Source organism: Peromyscus maniculatus, chromosome 12 (assembly GCF_049852395.1).
Source record: "Peromyscus maniculatus bairdii isolate BWxNUB_F1_BW_parent chromosome 12, HU_Pman_BW_mat_3.1, whole genome shotgun sequence".
NCBI classification, from domain to species: domain Eukaryota; kingdom Metazoa; phylum Chordata; class Mammalia; order Rodentia; family Cricetidae; genus Peromyscus; species Peromyscus maniculatus.
In genome coordinates, this window is record NC_134863.1 from 28,249,255 (window position 1) to 28,275,698 (window position 26,444).

The window sequence follows — 26,444 nt, forward strand, 5'->3', positions numbered from 1 at the left end:
ACATTTTCAAAGTACTATATATAATTAATTATATATATTATACCTAGGTATAATATATATAATTAGGTATAATATATATAATTAATTATATATAATTAATTTTAAAATATTATATATAATATTAATATAGATACAGAATACACAGAAAACACCTGATAATGTGACAATCAAACTCTTAAAAAGGAAAAGAAATTCACATAGATGTTTTGTCAGGTGGATGTCACATAAACACTTGAAGAGACACTGAAAATTGTAGGCTCTGAGGTTAGACAACCTAAATTCATATTTAGAAATCAATAAGCCTACAAAGACAATGAACAAAGTAAGACTGACAATATCAAGTGTTGACAATAATTCAGAAAAAGTGAACACTCACACATTGCTGACAAAAATAAATTCTACAGATGCTTCAGGAAACAATGTCTTATAAAGATTACATAACTCATTATTTCTACTCCTAGTTACCTTAGAAATTAAAACAAACATTATATAAAAACTTGAACATAAAGTTCAAAGACAGTTTATTATAATATACCCAAACTATAAGCAACCCAAATTCCCATTAAGTGATGAGTAGATTAAATTTCTTATAAATCCATATACTAGAGTACTCTTCAGCAGCAAAGAGCATCACAGTATAAATATAAACAAATATTATGTTAGGTAGCACACACATGTAACATAGATGAATTTCAGGGGCATTATTCTAAGACAAAGAAAACAAATGCCAATTATTCTAATTATGAAAAATTATTGAAATGCAAAACTTAGTGGTAGTTAACAAATCAGCAGTGATTTTGAAGTATCAGGGAATGAGGCATGGTTATGGACTGCAAATGACCAAATGACTGTGGAACGAAATCTCTGTAAGCATGACATCGTTGCACTTTCCACGTTTTAGAGCAGATTTTTCGGGCATTCCAATAGTGAAAGGCTGACAAACACAGTGTTGGTACAGATCAGTGATATTTGACTTTACAACATCCAACACGAGAAGGAAAAACCTCTAGAACTGCTTATACAAAAATCCAGAAAAGTATGAGGAAAAGCCTAGAGTGCTATAAACGAAGCTAAATGGATAATTCATACTCCAGAGAGCTAAATGTCTAGAATGGTAGTGAATGGCCCCATATTCTGCACATATAAATAGCACTAATTGAATTTAGTGGCTTATCAAAATAATAATGATGATGATAACAAAACATAATAAAAGGCATGAATTTGGGAGGGGGAACATGTTGGGAAGAATACAGTATTCAAGGAGGAAAATGAAGGAGTGAATATGAATCATATTTTATTATACACATGAGTGAAGTTATCAAGAGTAAAGAAAATTAGAAAGAGTCTAGAATACCAATACAAACCAAAAACCAAAGTACAACAAAAAGATACTGATGAGGTTTCAGATGGGGTGAGGACTCTATTGAGACATAGATGAGAGGTTGTTCCTGTCATGATGTGGCAAATACTTAGGATGCATTATCTCCATGTCCATTTATGATTCATATGAGACTTTGTGGAAAACTGATGCTAATAGTGATGGATTTAAAAGTAAAAGTTTATATTAGAGAATATTTAAAGGCAGAAAAACAAGAAGGAAGTGACAATGCTTTTAGCCAATTTTAAAGTAAAAATTTGGAACAAAGCACAGAAAATCAGACAGATTCAGAAGACTTACAATTTTGATAGAAATGCAGCTTGTTTAGATTTACTTGCTCAAGAGATTGGTGTCTATAAAAGAAACCAAATTGGGGCTGAAAAGATCACTTAATGGTTAACAGCACTTGTTGCTCTTCCAGAGTACTAAGTTCAGTTCTCAGCACCAACAGGGTGGCTAAAAACTGTCAGGTACTCCCAGTTTCTAGAAGACTCAACACCCTCTTCTGACTTCTGCTGGACTGTGTACATGTGGTACACAGATATACATGTAGGCAAAATACTGTTACACATAAAATAAAAATAAATATTTTTTAAAAGCCAAGTGTTTGATACCAAGATAATAAGAAAGATATGTTAGAGCATCTCAGGCATTGGTTAAGACCATATCTGGCATAGGTTCCAAGGTGTAGAAGTATAAATTAGAAGTACAAATTAATTTCAAAGATTCTTACATGACAGAATCTTTTCAGAACAGAAAGGTAACCATTTAACCTAAGGTCACTGGAAAAACTTAGCTGGCAAGTGTGGTATTGTATTCCCCCAAATATTGTGCATTCTAATAAACTTATCTGGGGTCAGAGACAGAGCAGCCACAATATTAAACATAAAAGATAGGCAGTGGTAACACACGCCTTTAATCCTAGCATCCCAGAGGCAGAAATCCATGTGTTCAAGGATACAGACAGGCATGGTGACTCATCACACCTTTAATCCCAGAAAGCAAGCCTTTAATCCCAGGGAGTGGTGGTAGAAAGCAGAAACGTATATAAGGCGTGAGGACCAGAAATTAGAAGCATTTGGCCTGGTTAAGCATTTGGCTGGTTAAGCTTTCAGGCTTCTAGCAGCAGTTCAGCTGAGAACCATTCGGATGTGAGGACTCAGAGGCCTCCAGTCTGAGGAAACAAGACCAGCTGAGGACCCGGCGAGATGAGGTAGCTGTGGCTTGTTCTGGCTCTCTGATCTTCCAGTGTTCACCCCAATAACTGGCCTCAGGTTTGATTTTATTAATAAGAACTTTCAAGATTCCTGCTACAGGCAAGACATCCAGAGACTGTTGCAGGCATAGCTGAAGTAGGTCCAAATAAAGCTCAATGATGGCAGATCTTGTTGACCAACAGTGCTAGTAGTGAAGACATGCAGAGTATGAGTTACAAAGTCCTGGAGGCTTCTATCAAGATGTCAGAGGAAAGCCCAGAAAGCCAAATTTAAGGCCTATTTAGAGTCCCTGTAATGGTCTCCTAATAGGGTGATGCAAGAATCCATGAAGTTGAAGCTGAAGTGTCTATTGAGACCCAACAAAAAACAAGGATACCAAGGAAGTCTTCTATAAAAAGCTCTCAGTGACAAGGAAAGCCATCATACTTGGCTATCTGAGACTGCTAAATCAAAGAGGTGGTGCATCCAAAGTTTTTCTGAGAATCCTTGGTGTTGAATACAGAGCTATAGAAGTTAATGTTTTCTTTATTGGGTAAAGTCTTGCTTTGACCCAATCCTTTCTTTCCTATCTATATTCTTATTCCACCCTTTAAACTGGAAATGTTTATCCTGTCCCATTGTTTCTTGGAAGTATGTGACTTGTCTTTTTTTTTTTTTAATCACTTATGCATGTTTACAACTGAGTTTTTCAGAGAAGACTTTGGATTGGGTATTTTGAGAAATGATGAAATAGTTAAACTTTGGGGGCTTTCTTGGAGATGGACTGAATACATTTTTCATCATAAGCTAGATATGAGTCTTTCTGGTCCAGGGGTAGATTACTCTATCTTGGATCAGAAAAGTCCCTGAAAACAAACAAAAACAAAACAACAAAAAAGTCCCTGAAAGGTTCACACAGTAAAGACTTGGATCCTAATCTTGCACTACTGAGTGCTAGAGGAAACCTTAAGAGGTAGGGCCTAATGAGAACTGTAGGTTGTTTCTATGTTCTTGAAGGAAAGAGTAGGGTCAAGCCCTTGTTCTTCCGCTTTTTCACTTCCTGGCCACCGGGAGGTAAGAATCTTTGCTCGACCACATGCTCTTCACAAATATGTGGCACCTTGACACAGGACCAAAAGAAACAGAGCCAGCTAATCATTGACTGAAACTTCCAAAAGTGTGAGTTTTCTTCCATAAGTTGATTATCTTAGATGATTTCTTATAATAGTGGAAAGATAACTAAAGGATAGAGTTAAAAAGATGTTGCTATTTAGGTTGTCAATAAAAGCCCTGATTTCTGAAACAGAGAACTGTTATTCTTCTCTTTCTGTTCTATCTTTCTTCAAAAATCCCTATCATCATGGCAGACTAATTTACTATCTTGAAAAGTGAAACAATCTCTTAACCTTCACAATATGTGATTTAACAACTGCCCTTGGCAAATTCTTAAAAACAAACAAACAAACAAACAAAAACACCAGATGATTAGTAACTACAATCACCTAGAGGTTGGTGAGGCACATCTTTAAGAGTAATGTAATTGTTTCTAGAAAAGACCAAGGGGGCAATATCCACCCCAATGGAAACAGAATTACCCCATGCTAAATTCAATGAATTTCAAGGATACAAAGTTAAAAGAAATAAATCATTATTTATTTTGTACACAAATAATAAATTCTGAGAAAATAATCATGAAAGCAATCCAGTTCATAATAGCTATTTTAAAAATTAAGAGGAAACAATAAAGGAAGTTAATGGTTTCTACAATGAAAACCACAGAACTTTCACTACAAAAAATTTGTAAAAAGGGGTTTGGGGATATGTCTCAGTGGATATAGTGCTTTCCCTGTATAATGTCAATTATATTGGTAAATTGGTGATGTGTTGTTTAAGTTTGCTGAGCTCAGACTCTAGGAGTACAGAGGTCCTCCCTTGTCTCAGACTCAAATGTGCTTATGTCAAGCCTTCTGTAAAGCCCTATCCTGGATAAGGCTTCCTTGCTGGCTCTGTAAAGGGGAAAGAGAAGCAAATAGTCCAAGAACAAAACCCACTGTACTCTTGAGAACAATTAGAGAGGAACCATTTCCAACAGAGGTTACTATTGTTTATCTCACAGTATAGCAATGCTTGCAGCAGGAACAGAAAGCCAGAGGATGGTCCAGGGAAAGAAGACTCAATCTGAACTCCCAGAATTGACTGCTTCAGCTTTCCCTCTGATTTCTGCCATGGTTTTTAAGTCCTTGATTTGATACTACTTTTGTTTGCTCTCTCAAATCAGGCTCTTCTTGTGGCCTTTGCTGGATGTTGTGAACTGATTTGATGTTTTGCTATCCATCTGTTACTTCTATCTAGCTGTACTTGCTGTTTTTTCCTTTATTTGTGCTTGCTACATATTTAATAAACTCACTCATTCAGAACAAAGCACAGCTCTCATGGATCATTCTCTGGACCAGAGAGAACACCCTGCAGGCATGAGAAGTGCAGCTCAGACCCCAGCACCCACTTGAAAGACAAATGAGTGTATATGAGAGCTCTGGAGATAGCGACAACGGAATCCCAGGGTAGTGGGATAACTAGATTTGCTAAACGGGCTAGCTCTGGGTTCTGTGAAAGACTGCCTCAGCAAATAAATAAAGAGTGACTGAAGAAGACATGTTAATTCTTAGTATCCATGTACATGTGTGCCTTCACACATTTGGACATGTACATACATTCACACACAGAGAGAGCCAGAGACAGGGAGAGACTGAGAAAAATGCACAAAAGTAGAGAACCTGGTAGGTTCTTAGAATGGAAGAACTAACATTATTAAAATATTTGTGTTAGTTGCAGTAATATTTCAATGTAGGAGCTGAAGAGATGGTTCAGCAGCCAAGAGCACTGGCTGCTCTTCAAGAGGACAGTTCCTCTTGAACTGTACAGTACAGGTTCAATTCCTAGTACCTTCTGCAACACCAGTTTCAGGGTATCTCATACTCTTGTCTGGCCTCCACAAGTACCAGGCACATATGTACAGGCAAAACACTCATACATATCTGTTTTTTAAAAGATTCAATATAATCTGCTATGGATATTGCTATATGTAAATAAACCCTGATTGACCAATAGCCAGACAGGAAGTATAGGCGGGACTAACAGAGAGGAGAATGGAGAAAGGAGGAAGGAGAGGGAAGACTGCCTGGAGCAGTCGCCAGGACAAGGAAGATGTAAAGTACCGGTAAGCCATGAGCCACGTGGCAAAGTAAAAATTAATAGAAATGGGCTGAATATAAGAGTGAGAGCTAGACAATGATAGGCCTGAGCTAATGGCCAAGCAGTTTAAATAATGTAAGAGTCTGTGTGTTTATTTTATAAGTGGGTTCTGGGACTGGCAGGACTTGGTGGTGGGAGCTGGAGAGAAATTCTCCAGCTACAATAATCCCTAACAAAAAACAATGACACTTTTCACAAAACCAGAAAAAAAAATCCTAAAGTTTATATGGAAGCATAAAGACTCCAAATAGCTAAAGGAAGCATAATGGAAACAAGTAATGTACTGAATCTTAAGTTCTACAGAATCATGGTAGTCAAAATAAGTCTGACATAAAATAGACATGTCATCCAACAAAAGAGCAATCCCAGAAATAAATGTACATGTGTTCAGGATAGATAGCCAACTTCTACTCAACAAAGGCACCAACAATCTATATTGAAGAAAAGATGGCCTTTTCAATAAATAGTGCTGAGGAAACTTGATATATACATAGAATACTGAAATAACTACTATATTTGAAGCCATATTAAAAACCACTTCAAAATAAATGAAAAACCCAAGTGGAAGACCTGAAACTCTGAAACTAGTGGAATATAAAGGAAACACATTAGTACAGGCAATGATTTTTCTAGATGGAGCCTCAAAAGAATAATAAAAGAAAAAGTTGACAAATGGGATTAAATGAGATAGAAATGCTTACCACTTTGATTTGTCTACTACACAATTTATATAACTAATGAAATACTACTATTTACATATACATGTGTGATTGTTGTATATTAATTAAAAAGGAAAAACAAAAACAATCTGGAAATAAAGGATATGGATGATATATTCTAAAGCATTGTGAAATACATTTTTAAGATATTCAAGTTAATGATGGTTCTAAAAAGAAATAGTTTTTCTCTTTAAGTAAAATGTGAAAATTGCATTCAAAATTCTAATCACAAAGTAAGTAGAAGTCGTGTGCTATCCAAGAAGACAATGGAGGAACTAGCTAAAGGCGTTTTTGAGATAAATGGGCCTAGATGATCATCACAGTGCTGGAGTGTGAATGTGTAGAACATGGGACTGCACATCAAGAGGGACATGCAAAGACTAAGGTTTCTTGGTGTCTGGTGTGCTTCTCCTACTCATATTCTTTAATAGTGGCTTGTATCAATTCCATGTATGACTTCAGTAGCCTCAGGTGCATTATGGGCCACACACAGTAGCTGCTCCTCAGGAGTACTCAGGTCACAAAATTTGATGATACCCAACTCATGTCAGCTCCCATGGCACACAAATACAAATACAGTGGGCTTGCTCTCTTCATCAACAGTTCTAAAGATGTCCCCCGTAAGGGCTTTGGGTCCTAGCCCAAAAACTGACAAAGAAGGGCAAGCAAACACCTATGAGGGCAATGCCTACTGGAGTTGTAATCTTCCTACTAGTGAATCTACCACTATCCACTTTACCATATTTATGACTCATGGAATGATGGGACAAAATGATTGCCATTTTCTTTTAGAAGCATATAATTGCAAAGGGTCATGGATAGAGAAAAGCTTGACACATGAATCATGACTTTGGATAGGTGAATGAAACTTTGGAGGAAATGGAGTTTACCTCTCAATCAATCATACTTTGAGCCTCATGCATATCTTATTCAGATGACATCTAGATGAAACTGCAGGCTGAAATCCTATAGACAAGACTTTTGGAACTGTTAATGTTGAATAAATGTTATTTTGCAACTGATAAATACATAAATTTTGGGGAATCTGGAGCAGAAAACTATGGTCTGAATTTTTGTAGCTCCCCCAAATCATGTATTCTATGTGGTCTAAAAAAGGATTTACAATAGAAATATCTTCAGTTGTGAATTAGTGAATTTATTAAGTTTATAGAAAGCAGAAGTGAAAGAAAACAGATGGGGAAACATCATCAATTCAGGTTATAACTCTGAGAAGAGAACATTCTGGAGTAGCCTGCTTCAGAGAACAAAGAGAATATAAAGTTTAGGGCTTTATCTGACAGACATCAACTGGGGAAGCTGAGGCAGTCAGCTGGAGTTCCAGATTGTACTTCCTCTTTCTAGATGAGCTTCTGGCTTCTAACTCCCACTGAAGACATTTTCATAGTATGTAATAATTAGCAGAAGCCTCTGTTGAAAATGGTTTTTCTTCCTAGCTGTTCTCAAGGACACAGTGTTTTCAATATGCTCTGTTGGTTGCTTTTTCCCATGTCACAAGGCTATTGGGCCATCCTGTCCCTAGACAAAGGGCCTTGGAGGACATTTTGGGAAAAACATGCTTAGATTTGAAATGAGGGATCCACCCTTTTTTCAGAGCCAGTTTCTCAATAAGCTAAAACAGCACATAACAATTAACAAATATAATGTGTATTATAAAGTATGTTTAACATAAACCCAAAGGCAATGGATGGTAGTGAGATGTGGAGTCTTTCGGTCTTGAGGACTTCCATCTCACAGATGAGATCAGGTCCCTTATAAGGAGAGAAAGCTTGCTCGCTGTATCTTTTACATGAGGAAGCACTCAGATGCTATTTCTGAAACAGTTGAGCCCGTGTCAGACATTGAATCTGCTGATGCCCTCATCTTGGACTTCCTAGGCTCCAGATCTGAGTAATAAATATACTTCCGTTGTGTCTATGGCGGTTTATTACAGCAGCCCAAATAAACTTAAGATACTTGTCTTTTATTTTTTTAATCTCAGAGGTAAAATGTCTATCATTTCACCAAAAAGTACAGTGCTTGTTGCAATGTATTAGAGTAAGGAAATGGTCTTCATAGTTTAACTAGTAGCTTCTTTTAACCTCACCAGTGGGTATTGAATGTTAGTGTATGTGTGTGTTTAATTGTTTGAGAATTTTGTACATGTATACAATGTGTTTTGATCAAGTCTATCCCTTATACTCTGTCCAGTTCTTCTCCATTCACTTCCCACCATTTCTTCCCAACTTCAAGTGGTCATGTTGTTCGAACCCTGAGTCTACTCAGAACTTCCAGTATGTGGGTGGTATAACTCTATCTGCTGGAGCACAGGCAGCTTCTCATATGCTTTTTGTTTTTGTATCCCTGATATGCTTTTTCTACTTTATTCTATTAATTTGATAAATTGCCCTGATTCATTTAAAATGATAAAACAATCTATATTTCCAATGCAAATCAACTTTGGTTATAAATAATTTTACCATTTTTCTTGATAGATTTATTTATATTTTGAATAGAATTTTAATTCATGTTGATATAAGTCATAGACATAATTTTCCCATTCTTTTAATAACATTTTCAAGTCCTCAAATTTATGTTACCTCATAAAATGAGACAAGCATGATTTCATCTTTCATAAATCTCAGAAAGGATCTATATAATAAGTATAATATTTATTTCTTTAATACTTGGTGGAGTTCACTTTGATGATGATTTGAGGTGGGGTTTTTGCAACTGAAGCTCTGTAAGGCAAGCACCCAAGCTTCCATTCTCATGTGCTCTTGAGTGGATTTCCTCTAGTTCTCTTCAGTTCCTGAATTGAGGGGCATCTCTCCACAGCCTTTAATTCTGATCCTCCTCTCCCCTGCCTTCAAAGGCCAATCTTTTAAGAAGGGTATCTTGAAACTGCTTGAACTCACCCATCTTCAAGGTAACGGGGGTAGAAAACAATACATGTTCTTACCATATCAAGTAATGAGGATTATAGATTCCACTGTTCAAGTACATTATAACTGAGACCAGGAATCCCCGAGAAGGATAAAAAGAGTCAGTTTTCATCAGAAACCTAAAACTTTCTCCATTTGCAAGTGTAACGGAAACCAAACTCTGCAGGTAGATCTACTATCAGTTAGACAAAGTAGAAGTGAACTCTAAAGACAGGTCAAAAGAAGCTACCCAAAGTGAAACAAAGGAGAAAAGGGGGGCCGAAAATCTGAATCAGTCCAAAAAGAGAAATCTGAAGTCAGAGCATTACCACTAATATGAAATCAAGGAAAAGAAAAATAATCATAGAATATGTTTAATTATTAATGTATCATACTACGGTCAATCTAATAAAAATTGAACTAAGGAATTATTCTAATTCTTTAGTTTTAATATTTTAAAAGAAACAGTCTATCAGGTCGATCTCAGTCCTTGGGGGTGGCCTTGATCTGGAGGTGGTGGGAATGGGGGGTGGGCTGGGGGGAAGGGGAGGGGGGCAGGAAGGGGGAGAACAAGGGAATCTATGGCTGTTATGTAGAACTGAATAGTATTGTAAAATAAAATAAAAAATAAATAAATAAAATAAAAAATAAAATAAAAAAAACATTTATAAACTGTTTAAAATTCTGTAATACTCAACAGAAAGAAAGTTTAATTACTTACATTCCATACGCTGAGCTTATAGAAAGGCTGGTAATCTGCTGAGGAGGCTCACCATCTACCCACACCAACTGAATAACAAGATCTGCTTGATAGCCTGGCGGCATTCGCACTGGCCGTGTTTTAACACTAGAAGGACGAGAAAATGTAATTCTATTACACACAGCTTTAGCATGCTTATGCATCTTAAGAATTTACATAGAATTATGCTTCAAAATATTTAACATTGGGGCAAGAATGTAGATGAGATTTACTTCAGTGTTTCTCAAGTCAACCCTATTATGTGTCAATAATTGTTAATGCCTACTTCTTCTTCACAACCAGACCTTTATTTCACTGTTTTTTCTCCACCACCCCTATCTTCAATTCTTCTACATCTTATAAATGTCTAGGTAACTAGAAGATCTGTGCTCTCGTGATAGCTCTTCTTAGAAAACAAACAAATAGCTCTACTGTGCTATTTTAAGTGTTCTGTCACATTGGTTTTCATTTTCTTTCAATTCAGTTAAATGCAGTAAAGTGGTATGAAGGAAAATTAAAAAGAGAAATGGACTGGCAAGGTTGCTCAGCAGGTAAAGGTGCTTGCCATCAAGCCAGAACTTCGTCCCCAGGACCTACAAGGTGGAAGGAGAGAATAGATTCCTACAGGTTGTCCTCTGACATTCACATGTACAGAATGGTATGTGTGTATACATGCACACAAAGAAGTAAACATAAAAAATACATATTTATAAACTTATTAAAAGCTTTTCTCTAGCTAAAATTTAATGATTTTTGTTTGCTTATAGATTTTTTTTCTCCAATTATATTTTCTTTTTGAAAAAAAGTTTCTTTTTGAAGAAAGTTATGGATTACTCCTAATTGAATAGCTTTTGTTGTTGAAATTTTATCTCTAAATTTTCCATACATATTTGCAAAAGGAAGTAAGAAACAAGCTTTCTAGAGTTCTTAAGTAATAGAAATATATATTTTTTCATATGTGGCTTAGAGAAAACCCTTCCTTAGGCTGAATTCTCCAAGCAGCTAACAGTAGAAACATTTATTAGACAACATAAAAGTAATAATCTATAAAGCCTGTCATGAAAAGCATAAAAGCAAGATAAATTTTGCTATGAGCTTTACAAGCTAAACTTTTTTATTATGTTTTTAAATTTAGATATACTGAGTAAAACATTTAACAACAATTACTAATTAGAAAAACAGGTCAGGATTAAATTTAAATTAAATTGACTTGTTAAATTTCCCATTTTATCAAAGTCATGTTTTCTTTAAAATCTTTCTAGGAAAAAATATAAACAGGCAAATTAAGTATAAAAACACTGTGTGCTTTTTTTTTGGAGCTATTCAAAGAAAAATGATGCTCTTGTAATTCATTTAACAATGAGGGAGAATAAAACTTTATCTGTTACAGTGTGCAAGAATTCCATAATTAATTGTGTTCGCAGCCGTCGCCGCGCCGCCGCCGCTCCCTCACGCCAGCGCCGCCTCTCGCTTGCAGAGCTCCAGCCGAAGGAGAAGGGGGGGTAAGTAAGGAGGTGCCCATACCATGGCTCGTACAAAGCAGACTGCCCGCAAATCCACCGGTGGTAAAGCACCCAGGAAACAACTGGCTACTAAAGCCGCTCGCAAGAGTGCGCCCTCTACTGGAGGGGTGAAGAAACCTCATCGTTACAGGCCTGGTACTGTGGCACTCCGTGAAATCAGACGTTATCAGAAGTCCACTGAACTTCTGATTCGCAAGCTCCCCTTCCAGCGTCTGGTGCGAGAAATTGCTCAGGTCTTCAAAACAGATCTGCGCTTCCAGAGTGCAGCTATTGGTGCTTTGCAGGAGGCAAGTGAGGCCTATCTGGTTGGCCTTTTTGAAGATACCAACCTGTGTGCTATCCATGCCAAACGTGTAACAATTATGCCAAAAGATATCCAGCTAGCACGCCGCATACGCGGAGAACGTGCTTAAGAGTCCACTATGAGGGGAAACATTTCATTCTCAAAAATTTTTTTCCTCTTCTTCCTGTTATCAGTAGTTCTGAATGTTAGATATTTTTTCCATGGGGTCAAAAGGTACCTAAGTATATGATTGCGAGTGGAAAAATAGGGGACAGAAATCAGGTATTGGCAGTTTTTCCATTTTCATTTGTGTGTGAATTTTTAATATAAATGCAAGATGTAAAGCATTAATGCAAGCAAAATGTTTCAGTGAACACATTTCAACAGTTCAACTTTATAACAATTATAAATAAACCTGTTAAAATTTAAAAAAAAAAAAAAAAAAAAAAAAAAAAAAAAAAAAGAATTCCATAATTAACATAGGTACATGATTTGGCACTTGGAAGTAGTTCTTACCTGAGGCACGGGATGCTATCCTTCGTCACTCCTTCACTAGACACAGTATTAGTGCTTCCGGAGAGACTCCTTGAAGAGGGGAGTTGAGAGGAGAGATCTGGAAATGGAGGACTTGTTTCTGGCTCGGGGGTGATAATGTCTTCAACATCACACTGAAGTCGTACCTCTAATGACTAAAAAAGTCAGGCTTTAATTTAGTCTAAGTTATAATAATAATGGTAACTACATTAATATATCTGAGGTTTTTAGAAATTTTTAATTTTTAGATCAGCAAATTCAGTAGCTTATACTCAATTTCAGAATTATATCAAGCTGAATTAAGTAGTGAATTAGATGGACTATTCACTGACAATGACCAAAGAAACATAATCTTTAATTCCTCAGACCTATAAGAAAGATGCCTATTAGTGAAAATAAATTCTTATATAATGAATATTTTTGTGCTTTCACATATAGCATGAATCTTAAAAGGTCTTATTAATAAAAACACTCAGAAGCCAGATATTGTCATCAATACCTTAGTAACATCATTGTTTTGTATCAGAATTTTATGTAATGAATTTAAAAATTAAAATTTTGGTAAGGTAATATTATAATTATTTTTAACATATACAATTTTTACTACATAAAAAATCATTAAGAACATTAATAAAGTTGAGAAATAATCAGTTATGAGAGCTAGTTAACAAGAAAACATAAAGAAGTGAATTTTTTAAAAAGGACAAAGCCTACACTAATTTGATACTTATGAAGAAAGCAGAACTACACTATCTAATTAAATGCATACATGCATATATATCTTTAGGCATATACTATATAATACCTACTTTAACTGTGTTATCTATTATAATGGTAAGAAATTTTTCTTTATTAGTAAAAATAATGCTGATTGTATAATATTGACAATTAATATTTAGGAGGAATTGACTTAGTCAGGTAGATGCACAATAGAAGAGAACAATATAATGTTCAATTTGTAGTGAGATTAATTTAAAATAGCAAGCTCATTTTGACATAGAAGTTTTGTTAGAGAACTGTTCATTTGAAAACAAACTACTTTTTAATATATTAAGTAACTAATTAAAAATACTATAGAATATATTACATATGGATTATATACTGTCTCTTGAGGACTTAAAAATAATACCAAGTTCAATTACTTAATTGTTTTAGAACTATAAAGTTCTATAACTTTAGAAAGTTAAAGTAACTTACCACTATTTCTGTTGTAATTTCCTGTCTGCTGAATTTATAAATTATGACATATGCAGAGACTCCTGATACACAAAATATCCTGCTCTCTGGACACCAGTAAATCATCTGAACAGCGAATGGGTCTTCCTCCACAATTTCACATGTTTGTTTGCCGTCTCCTACCTTCTGCTTTTCAAATACTTTAGACGTTTTTAACTTGTACAACATCTGCAGAGTCACTATAAAATATTAAGATGCAGTTACTTCCTAATTTGATTTGAACTCTTAGACATTGTTCAAGATTTCTTTGGTACATTTGTTGAACCACAAAAGTAAAACCCAAGTAAGGCAGATTCTGTTTACATAATAAACCCTCAGTGCCATGCCCTCATTGTCAGTAGTATCAAGAGAAAACTATAAGCAGAAAAAAGGTTTAGGAGCATTGGAATTATGAAAACTTATCATGGAAATCATAACATAAATCTCTCCTGGGTGGGATGCTGCCATGTTTTTGTTTTTTTTTTTTTCACAACAATCCCTTTAATTGCTTGCTAGAGGTAGATACAATAGTCTAGATGGTGTTTTTTTTTTTTTTAAGATATAAAGTCTTTAATTGTTTTAGGAAATATTTCATCTGGGTGTTTCTAGTAAAGAAAGGGTCAGGTATATGCTGATAAAACTCTGGGTTTATGAATTGTTTTCAATAATATTTATTCAGGGGAAGTTATTTCTACTTCAGAACATAATAAAAACACAATTCCCCATATAAAACAAAAGATCCCTGCTTTATGGATGGTCTTCAAGAGAGTTTCCAAAGCCAGCAGCTTCTGCTGGAAGGGTACAGCTTGAATTTAACAAGAAACAGTATTTAGCTTAATTCAAGACAATTTTACAAAATAATTGGCCTGGACTTTTAAAAATTGTCAGTGACATGAAATACTTGGTCTCGCTGTAGACTTTAAACTAGATGGAAAAAATGATACTTTTTTGTTGTTGCAGTTGTAAAGGACATCATTGAGACAGCTGGTAAAAGCTGAAATAGAATTGCAGATTAAATAACATCTTTGTGTCACATTAGTCGGGTTTCTTCTGTTTCTTACTTTCAAGGCTCGTGGTTACCCTTTCTCAGAAACGAAAAGTAACTGCTAACTTATTCTTATCTTCCTATTCTTGACTGTCTAAGTCAGTGGTTCTCAACCTGTGAATTGTGACCCCTGGGGGTCGAGTGACTCTTTTTCAAGGGTTGCATATCAGATATCCTACATATCAGATATTTCTATTACAATTTATAACCGTAGAAAATTAAAGTTATGAAGTAGCAGTGAAATAATTTTATGGTTGAGGGGATTACCACAACATGAGGAACTGTATTAAAGGGTCACAGCATTAGAAGTTTGAGAACTACTGGAGTTTTAGCTACCTAACAAAATTCAGATTAGCTGTTAATCCATTACACTAGCCTTTCTGACTAGGCTGATGGTGAATAATTGTAATCCTAGAATGTAATTGGCTGAGGTATGAGGGTCTTAGAATTCTGAATAGGCTTTATAAAAATACCCTATCTGAAAAATAAATCTTCCTTGAAATTTACTGGTTCAAATAAATCTCTATCATGTCTTATTAAAATAGCATTTGATTACACTACATTTATATTTTTCATAGTTGGACATGTATTTATGCATGTGCATTTCTTTCTCTTTTCTCAAGAACATGCTTTGTGAATAATATAAATGGGTATAATGAAGACTTAGGTAAGTTAACAGGCCCTTCCACATTGACCACATATGTTATTCCGTAAATTATCTAATTGTCAAAAAGTTCAAAAGAACTTTTACAGTTCTCAAATAATTTATTTTGATTCTCACAAAATGTTGTACAGTGGAATAGGGAAGCTGAGAACAGAGGAATAAGAGCACTTGTCAAATAGCATGCATGTAGGACACAGAGGGAATTCCTCAAACAGTTAATCTTGCAAAACTTGGGTCTTTTTTCACACAGGATTGTTGAAAGAGTGGCCATAGTCTTGTTTATTTAATATTACTGAATACAATTAGGGTAGATATACTTTAAGCTGATCCAAATATAGGACATGAATTTTGTAACAAAGCAATATAATTATAATTATGCTAAAGTATTTCTGAAATGGCAATTATTCAGATTAAAAAGTGATGGATGGCTGTGAATAAATATTAGCAAAATGTTTTCTGTTGAATGAGGATAAACATAAAACTTACTTGCAGAAGCATCCCAAAATTTTATTGATCCATCAGCATGACTAGATAAAAATAAATTATCATTAAAGTATATCAAATAAAATAGTCACTCTAAATACATACAAATTGAGTTATTATTGTGTTTTTATTAAAATACCATTGTAATGAATATTGATGTATAACAAACAATTCCTAAGCTCAAAAAGTGATTTAAAAATATACATTGTACTTTAAAGATGAGAAAAAAGAAAAATCCTTAGATTTTCTTTCTATAAAATTATATGCAGCATAGTGAACAGTAAAGTGACTCAGGAAGCCGGGCGGTGGTGGCGCACGCCTTTAATCCCAGCACTCAGGAGGCAGAGCCAGGCGGATCTCTGTGAGTTCGAGGCCAGCCTGGGCTACCAAGTGAGTTCCAGGAAAAGGCGCAAAGCTACCCAGAGAAACCCTGTCTTGAAAAACCAAAAAAAAAAAAAAAAAGTGACTCAGGAAAATGAACATCATGTTAAAATAAAATTGTTAACATTTAATAAAAAGACAACTTGAATATTTAACAAAATACAAAAGCAAATAGCTAAACTGATCTAAAACTGTCATGATTTATTAATAATTTATACCAATTCTATACAAACTGGTCTACAATACAAAAAGGCCACAGTACTTCCTAATACATTTGGGAAAGTCAGAATTATCTGAAACCAAACCCAGAAAAAATATTGCAAGAAAAGAAGATTCAACTATAGTTTACTAAACACAGTCAAGAAAATATGAGTAAGTAAAAGATACAGAAAGAGAAATTCCTTATAGCCAAGAAGAATTTGTCAGGAATGCAAAACCAAGTAAGTATTTTAATAAAAATCAGTTGGCAAATTCTAATTATCCAGAATGAAAATTTAATTATCCAAAATAAAATCTATTTGGCAGAAAGGCAATAGACAAAAATTCATTACCCATTCAGGAAGAAACATGACTAATGAGAAGAGAAATGCCTTTAATTTGGCAAAGGACAGCTAAGGGCCAGCTGCAAAACTGCCTAGCATACATGATTGTAATAGAACAAATGTTTTTCTCTTTAGATCAGCAACAATGCAAAAATATTTACTTTCCCCATTTATCTGCTGTTGTGGTGGAGATATTAAACATCGCATTAAAGAAAAATAAATTATAAACCAACAAGTTGAAAAAGAATAGAATTGCTTCTATTTTTAGTGCCTATACTTGATATGCACCAAAATCTCAACAACTCAATCAAAGTGATACTTAAAGGAAGGCCAGCATACAAAAATCAATACTGTTTCTTTGTAACGGGAAAAAAAAAAAAACCCTTGGAAAATCAAAGTATAAATTACCATTTAAAATAGTAAGAAACTACAAAACACTTAGATATAAACTATTATAATTTATGTGAGAGCCATATACTGAAAACATAAAATGCTTGAAAGAAGACATATTCATAAAAGAACAGTAGTAGTATGTTTCAGATGATCATAACATTTATAATGGTTCTCACAAACAACATAGATTGAGTGTAATGCTCAGTGGAATATTTTTTAAAAATTGTAGAAATAAACTGATTATAAAATTTGTATGTAAGGAAATTACAACAGTCAAAATAATTTTGAAAAACTAAGTGTTATAGGACTCAAACTACCTATAGTTTAGGTGTCATTCTAACTGGAATATATATGTACAAGCACATGTGTGTGTTTGTGTGTGTGTGAATGCAACATAGTTTAGATGTTGATCCCCATTTGTATGCTTAGCAGTTTTAATGGATGGAAGTCATAAATAATTTACTTCAACAGATTTATTAAAATATAATTTTATGCACTGTCAGTAAGGTTTATTATTGTAGTTAACTTATATATCATTCACATGGACACTATAATCTAGTTTTAGAGCACTTCCAAAGCTACCTCTGCCCACTGTATAAAGCTCTTTCCCCTTTCCTGGCTATTGTGAAGAGGGCAGCTACAAGCTTGCTGAACAAGTACCTGTAGAGTATGATGTTGCATGCTTTGGGCATATGCAAGGAATGGGTCATATAGTAGATTTATTTTTAGTTTTCTTAGGATTATCCATACTGATTTCAGAGTGGCTATACACATTTGCATTTCTACCAACAGTGAATAAGGGTTCCTCTTTCTCTACAACCTCACCAGAAATTGTCATTTGTTTTATTGTTCTTAGCCATTTTGACTGGAGTAAGATGAAATCTCAAAGTTTTTTGTTTTGCTTTTGTATTTCCCTAATTGCTAAGGAAGATGAACATTTTTTTCCAGTTATTTCTTAGCTCTTCTAATTTCTTCAATTGAAAACGCCCTGTTTATATCCCTAACAACATGAATGTCCTTCAACTACCCCCCACCCCACCTCAGTTTGTTTCTGTTCCTGGAGATGTGGGTGTAAGATGAAATGACACAGGAGAAGAGTACTATGTAGCCCAGGGCAGACTGGGCACAGAAAGGGTGACATACCAAAGGAAGGATGTTGGGATGGAGCAGAAGTGGGAGGTGACCATCGGGAATTTGGGCAAGTTCTGCAGGCAGGTAAGTGGAGGCCAAGGACACTTAGACTGCGTTGATGTCCTCAGACTTGGCCGGGCCTTTTGGGAAGGCAGATCAGACAGCTTCTTCAGCCTCTTCTTGAGCTCCAGGGGGAACATTTTATAGCACCACTTACACACAGGCCTCATATAGAACTCCACAAACTTTTTCCATCACCCTCACTGCCGTGACTGGTGTTGTAGCAGCTCTCCATCCCCCAAAGATCTGATTATAGTAGGTCTCACAGCAGGCCGGACCCTTCTTACAGTTGCCGGTGCTACAGGAACAGCTTTTCACACTTGGCTCCACATGCCACTGTTTGACCAGTGCCTCTACTCCACAGCCCTCTATGGGGACACCCATATTGCCATGTCAAGGCAGGCAGTAGAGTGGTGTCATGCTTCAGTTCTTGGGCTCAGGGGTCAGCTCCTTCCCCCAGTGAGAGCGGTTGAAGTGGTCTAGGTGGTAGGCGTTGTTCTTGAATGTTAGGGTGAATTGTGGCTAGGCCAGCAGAGGTGTCCCTGCGTTCCTCACAAAGCTCAGATCAGCTGCCTCCATAAAACACAGCTCACAATGAAAACAGCCTGAATGCCACTTCACAAACCTCATGGCCTTGATCACGTGTCCAGTGACAAACTTACCACAGAATCCGCAGCATGGAGAAACAGCATTTGGAAGTCGTGTGTGTGTGTGTGTGTGTGTGTGTGTGTGTGTGTGTGTGTGATTTAACTTAGAGATACTAGGTTGTGTAAGATTCATGTCTCAGTAATGTGCTCCTTTTCTCATTCTTTGGCTAAGGAGAAATCATTTCTGTTATTTGTTTTGTCTGGGATAGATGAACTTGTTATCATTAATACAAAATTTACTATTAAAGAACTTTGTATTAACAATGTAGATTCTATGTTTATATGTAGCTATGTCTCTTTTTGATTCCTAATGTCAGAACATAAAGAGGGTTGATTTACAAAGTAGTGACATTTCTGATGCCATAAATTTTGAAGCAAAGTTTAGCCATTTGATGAATGTTTTGACACTGTGATAAAATACTTGATTCAAACACTTAAGAGAGGAAAGGTTGGTTTTGTTCAAGGGTTCACAGTCCATCATGACAGGGAGGGTGTGGCAGCAGGAGCATGTGACAAGTTATTCATCTCAAGGTGGATGGAAAGAAAGCAAAGAAAAAAAGAAGGGGCCAGGCACTGGTATAGCCCTTCAGGGTATGCATCCAGTGGTCTATTTTCTCCTCTGGATTCCACCTCCTGGAGTTTCTCCCTTCTCTCTAGATAGCACTACCTGGCAGGCATCAAGAAGGCAACACTTGAGCCTGTGGAGGACATCTTACCTTCAACCATAGGAAAGGGATAGAAAGCATGATTCCTGAAGTTTGTAGTATTCATGAGATTTTGTTCAGGACTTTCCTGAAGTTATTATCCTATGACTTCCAAATAAAGCATTTCTTGTGAATCTCTCTCATAATTTCCCTATGACTTTCTTCTGCTAATATAATCCAAATGGAATTCTTTTGTTGTTCTTTTTCTAGCAATTTGATTGTGTCTTTCATTAAAGTTAAGAACTATGAATTCTTCCCTGACCCGGACTTCCCATCTGGACAAGAGGTGAGTGCCTGGGCTCAGCCTAGATCCCATCCCTGGGCACCAGCCATTCCGGGGAAGATGGCCCCAGGTTCTGGCCATCGGGCAGGATCATTTCCACCCCCACCGGGAAGGCTCCTCTTTGTCAAGACCCCCGGAAGCCCCTGCGATCTCCACGCCCTGCCCCAACGCCCATCATTGCCCGAGACCCCAGCCACTTCCTGAGACATAGAGACCAGCCCCCAGCTCCCATCCTGCACCTGACCTCCCATCTGGACAAGAGCTCCCATCCCACCCTGGAGCTCCCATCTGGACAAGAGAGAGAGACTTCCTGAATCTGTCAGCTCTGTCTGAACCAAGTGCACTGATAAGACCAAGAACGAAACTACAATGAGATGGGCAGACATCAAGGCAGAAGTACATATAACAAAATGAAGAGCAATACAGCATCACCAGAACCTAGCCCTCCTCCAACATTTAGACCTGAACATCAAAAAATGGAAGAAGCAGAAGAAAACAGCCTTATGAATAACATCATGAAGAAGGTAGAGGCTTATATAGAAGGAATCACAAATGAAATTGAGGAAAAGACAAACAAAAAATGGGAAGAACGCTATAAAAAACTAGAGGAAAGGACAAATAAAGCAGAAGAAAACAATAAAGCCCTGGAAGAAAACAATAAAGCCCTGAAAGAAAATCATGAAAAAGCAGTGAAACAGATGAAGGAAACAGTCCAAGACCTGAAAAGGGAAATAGAAAAAAATGAAGAAGACACAAACAGAGGGAATGCTGGAAATAGAAAATCTTAGTAAATGAACGGGAACTTCAGATGCAAGTATAACCAACAGAATGCAAGAGATGGAAGAGAGGATCTCTGGCGTTGAAGATACAGTAGAAGAAATAGATTCATCAAAGAAAACACTAAAGCCAACAAAGTCATGACCCAAAATGTCCAAGAAATCTGGGACACCATGAAAAGACCAAACCTACGAATAATAGGGATAGAGGAAGGAGAAGAATACCAACTCAAAGGCACAGAAAATATATTCAACAAAATCATAGAAGAAAAATTTCCCAACTTAAAGAAGGAAATGCCTATGAAGATACAAGAAGCCTATAGAACACCAAACAGACTAGACCCCCCCAAAAGTCTCCTCACCACATAATAATTAAACAACTAAACATACAGAATAAAGAAAATATTAAGAGCAGCAAAGGAAAAAGGCCAAGTGACTTGTAAAGGCAAACCCATCAGAATAACACCTGATTTCTCAATGGAGACTTTAAAAGCCAGAAGGACATAAACAGATGTAATGCAGACACTAAGAGACCATGGATGCCATCCTAGACTAATATACCCAGCAAAACTTTCAATCATCATAGACGGAGTGAACAAGACATTCCAAGACAAAGCCAGATTTAAACAATACTTACCCACAAACCCAGCCCTACAGAAAGCACTAGAAGGAAAATTCCAACCTAAGGAAGTCAGATACACCCTTGAAAAGACAGGCAATAGATAAAGACACAGCAGTAAACCCCAAAGAAGAGAAGTACACACATACTACCACCAAAAAATAACAGAAATGAACAATCACTGGTCATTAATATCTCTTAATATCAATGGACTTAATTCACCTATAAAAAGACACAGGCTTACAGAATGGATACGAAAGTAGGGCCCATCTTTCTGCTGCATACAAGAAACACAGCTCAAATTCAAAGATAGACACTACCTAAGAATAAAAGGCTGGGAAAGACTTTCCAATCAAATGGTCTTAAGAAACAAGCGGGTGTAGCCATCCTGATATCCAGCAAAATAGACTTCAAACTAAAATCAATCAAAAGAGATCAAGAAGGGCATTACATACTCATCACAGGAAAGATCCACCAAGATGAAGTTTCAATTATAAACATTTATGCCCCAAACACAAGGGCACCCACATATGTAAAAGAAACATTACTAAAGCTTAAACCACATATAAAACCCTACACTTTAATAGTGGGAGATCTCAACACCCCACTTTCACCACTGGACAGATCTCCCAAATCGAAACCTAACAGAGAAATAAAGGACTTAACTGATGTTATGACTCAAATGGACTTAATCGATATCTACAGAACATTCTATCCTAACAAAAAAGAATATACCTTCTTCTCAGCACCCCATGGAACCTTCTCTAAAATCGACCATATACTTGGCCACAAAGCAAATCTCAACAGATACAAAACAATTGGAATAACCTCCTGCATTCTATCAGACCACCATGGTTTAAAGTTTGATTTCAACAACAACAAAAACTACAGAAAACCTACAATCTCATGGAAACTGAATAATGCTCAACTGAATCACCAATGGGTTAAGGAAGAAATAAAAAAAGAAATCAAAGACTTCCTAGAGATCAACGAAAATGAAGACACCACATACCCAAACTTCTGGGACACTATGAAAGCAGAGCTAAGAGGGAAATTCATAGCACTAAATGCCCACATAAAGAAGTTGTAGAAATCTCATACTAGTGACTTAACAGCACACCTGAAAGCTCTAGAACAAGAAGAAGCAAAGTCTCCCAGGAAGAATAGACGACAGGAAATTATCAAATCGAGAGCTGAAATCAATAAAAATAGAAACAAAGAGAACAATATAAAAAACTAATGAAACAAAGAGTTGGTTCTTTGAGAAAGTCAACAAGATAGACAAACCCTTATCCAAACTAAGCAAAAGACAGATAGAGAGCATCCAAATTAACAAAATCAGAAATGAAAAGGGGGACATAACACCAGACATTGAGGAAATCCAGAGAATCATCAGGTCATACTTCAAAAACCTCCACTCTACAAAACTGGAAAATCTAAAAGAAATGGATAATTTTCTGGATATGTATTACATACCTAAGTTAAATCAAGACCAGATAAACTATTTAAATAGACCAATAACCCCTAAGGAAATAGAAACAGTCATTAAAAGTCTCCCAACCAAAAAAAGTCCAGGACCAGATGGTTTCAGCGTAGAATTTTACCAGATCTTCAAAGAAGAGTTAATACCAATACTCTTTAAATTGTTCCACACATTAGAAACAGAAGGAATGTTACCAAACTCCTTCTATGATGCTACAATTACCCTGATTCCTAAACTAAACAAGGATACAAAAAAGAAAGAGAACTACAGACCGATCTCCCTCATGAACATTAATGCAAAAATACTCAATAAAATACTGGCAAACAGACTCCAAGAACACATCAAAACAATTATCCACCATGATCAAGTAGGCTTCATGCCAGGGAAGCAAGGGTGGTTCAACATACGAAAGTCCATCAGTGTAATACACCATATAAACAAACTCAAAGAAAAAAAAAAAACACATGATCATCTCACTAGATGCAGAAAAGGCATTTGACAAAATCCAATACCCCTTCATGATAAAGGTCTTGGAGTGATCAGGAATACAGGGAACATACCTAAACATAATAAAGGCAATTTACAGCAAGCCAACAGCCAACATCAAGTTAAATGGAGGGAAACTCAAAGCGATTCCACTAAAATCAGGAACGAGGCAAGGCTGTCCGCTCTCCCCATACTTATTCAATATAGTACTTGAAGTTCTAGCCAGAGCAATAAGACAACATAAGGAGATTAAGGCGATACAAATTGGGAAGGAAGAAGTCAAGCTTTCCCTATTTGCAGATGACAAGATAGTATACTTGAGTGACCCCAAAGATTCAACCAAGGAACCGATCCAGCTTATAAACACCTTCAGCAACATAGCAGGATACAATATCAACTCAAAAAAAATCATTAGCCCTCCTATATACAATTGACAAAGAGGCTGAGAAGGTGCCGGGCGGTGGTGGCGCACGCCTTTAATCCCAGCACTCGGGAGGCAGAGCCAGGTGGATCTCTGTGAGTTCGAGGCCAGCCTGGGCTACCAAGTGAGTCCCAGGAAAGGCGCAAAGCTACACAGAGAAACCCTGTCTCGAAAAAACCAAAAAAAAAAAAAAAAAAAAAAAGAGGCTGAGAAGGAAATCAGAGATACATCATCCTTTACAATAGCCACAAATGATATAAAATACCTTCGGGTAACACCAACCAAGCAAGTGAAGGACCTATATGACAAGAACTTTAAGTCCCTGAAAAAAGAAATTGAAGAAGATGTCAGAAAATGGAAAGATCTCCCGTGCTCATGGATAGGCAGGATTAACATAGTAAAAATGGCAATCTTACCAAAAGCAATCTACAGATTCAATGCAATCCCCATCAAAATACCAACACAATTCTTCACAGACCTGGAAAGAATAATACTCAACTTCATATGGAAAAACAAAAAACCCAGGATAGCCAAAAGAATCCTGTACAATAAAACAACCTCTGGAGGCATCATGATCCCTGACTTCAAGTTGTACTATAGAGCTACAGTAATAAAAACAGCTTGGTACTGGCATAAAACCTGACATGTGGACCAATGGAATCGAATTGAAGACCCTGACATTAATCTGCATACCTAAGAACATATAATTCTTGACAAAGAAGCCAAAACTGTACAATGGAAAAAAAGAAAGTATCTTCAACAAATGGTGCTGGCATAACTAGATATCAACGTGGTAGAAGGCTGCAAATAGATCCATATCTGTCACCGCGCACAAAACTTAGGTCCAAGTGGATCAAAGACTTTAACATAAATTCAGCTACTCTGAACCTGCTAGAAGAGAAAGTAGGAAGTAGTTTTGAATGCTTTGGCATAGGAGATCACTTCCTAAATATAACACCAGTAGCACAGACACTGAGAGAAACAATCAATGGAACCTCTTGAAACTGAGAAGCTTTTGTAGAGCAAAGGATATGGTCAACAAGGCAAAGTGACAGCCTACAGAATGGGAAAAGGTCTTCACCAACCCCACATCTGACAGAGGACTGATATCCAGAATATATAAAGAACTCAAGAAATTAGACATCAAAATGCCCAACATTCCAATTAAGAAATGGACTATAGAACTAAACAGAGAATTCTCAACAGAGGAAACTCAAATGGCTGAAAGACATTTAAGGAATTGCTCAACATCCCTAACTATCAGGGAAATGCAAATCAAAACAACTCTGAGATACCACCTGATGACTGTCAGAATGGCTAAGATCAAAAACACTGAAGACACCTTATGCTGGAGAGGATGTGGAAGTAGGGGAACTCTCCTCCACTGCTGGTAGGAATGCAAGCTTGTGCAACCACTTTGGAAATCAATATGGTGCTTTCTTAGAAAATTGGGAATCAATATCCAAGATCCAGCTATACCACTCTTGGGCATATACCCAAGGAATGCTCAGTCATACCACAAGGGCACTTGCCCAGCTATGTTCATATCAGCATTGTTTGTAATAGCCAGAACCTGGAGACAACCTAGATGCCCTTCAACTGAAGAATGGATAAATAAAATGTGGTACATATACACAATGGAATACTACTCAGCAGAGAAAAACAATGACAGCTTGAGGTTTGTAGGCAAATGGATGGATCTAGAAAAAATCATCCTGAGTGAGGTAACCCAGACTCAGAAAGACAAACATGGTATGTACTCACTCATAGGAGGATACTAGATGTAAAACAAAGATGACTAGACTGCTACTCACAACTCCAGGGAGGCTACCTAGAAAACAGGACCCCAAGAAAGACACAGGGATCGCCCAATGACAGAGAAATGGATGAGATCTACATGAACAACATGGACGTAAGTGGGGGTAATGAAGGGCAAGCGTTGAGGGAAAGAGAGCTGAGGGGAGCGGGAGATCCTAGCTGGATCAAGAACAGAGAGGGAAAACAAGGAATAAAAGACCATGATAAATGAAGACCACATGAGAATAGGAAGAGGCAAAGTGTTAGAGAGGCCCACAGAAATCCACAAAGATACCCCCACAGTAGACTACTGGCAATGGTCGAGAGACAGCCCGAACTGACCTACTCTGGTGATAGGATGGCCAAACACCCTAATTGTCATGCTAGAAACCCCATCCAATGACTGAGGGAACCGGATGCAGAGATCCATGGCCAGGCCCCAGGTGGAACTCCAGGAGTCCAATTGGCGGGAAAGAGGAGGGTTTGTATGAGCGAGAATTGTAGAGACCAAGGTTGGATAAAGCAGAGGGACAAATAGCCAAATGAATGGAAACACATGAACTATGAACCAACATCTGAGGAGCCCCCAACTGGATCAGGCCCTCTGGATAAGTGAGACAGTTGATTGGCTTGATCTACTTGGGAGGCATCTAGGCAGTGGTACCTGGTCCTGTGCTCATTGCATGAGTTGGCTGTTTGAAACCTGGAACTTATGCAGGGACACTTGGCTCAGCCTGGGAGGAGGGGACTGGACCTGCCTGGACTGAAT

The 26,444-nt window shown here is 36.8% G+C and overlaps 2 protein-coding genes and 1 pseudogene across 11 annotated transcripts in view; 1 reads left to right on the plus strand and 2 right to left on the minus strand.

Moving 5' to 3' along the window:
* Stxbp5l (syntaxin binding protein 5L) overlaps positions 1-26,444 on the minus strand; it is a 240,657-nt gene that overhangs the window by 68,655 nt on the left and 145,558 nt on the right. For all 10 annotated transcript variants that reach the window (XR_013043728.1, XM_006975722.4, XM_042259281.2 and 7 more), the window contains exons 15-18: positions 15,956-15,996; positions 13,743-13,960; positions 12,528-12,700; positions 10,188-10,313 (exon numbers count right to left, since the gene is read on the minus strand). Coding sequence is in view for 9 of the 10 variants with exons in the window: in XM_006975722.4 (XP_006975784.1) it covers positions 10,188-10,313; positions 12,528-12,700; positions 13,743-13,960; positions 15,956-15,996 (558 nt within the window). In the remaining variant the exon portion in view is untranslated. The remainder of the gene's footprint in view (positions 1-10,187; positions 10,314-12,527; positions 12,701-13,742; positions 13,961-15,955; positions 15,997-26,444) is intronic.
* Positions 11,622-12,373, plus strand: LOC143268116 (histone H3.3A-like). The gene has a single exon (XM_076548838.1). It carries the CDS (start codon positions 11,731-11,733, stop codon positions 12,139-12,141), a length of 411 nt encoding a protein of 136 aa, XP_076404953.1. The 5' UTR covers positions 11,622-11,730; the 3' UTR covers positions 12,142-12,373.
* Positions 17,490-19,163, minus strand: LOC121821801 (LIM and senescent cell antigen-like-containing domain protein 2 pseudogene; annotated as a pseudogene).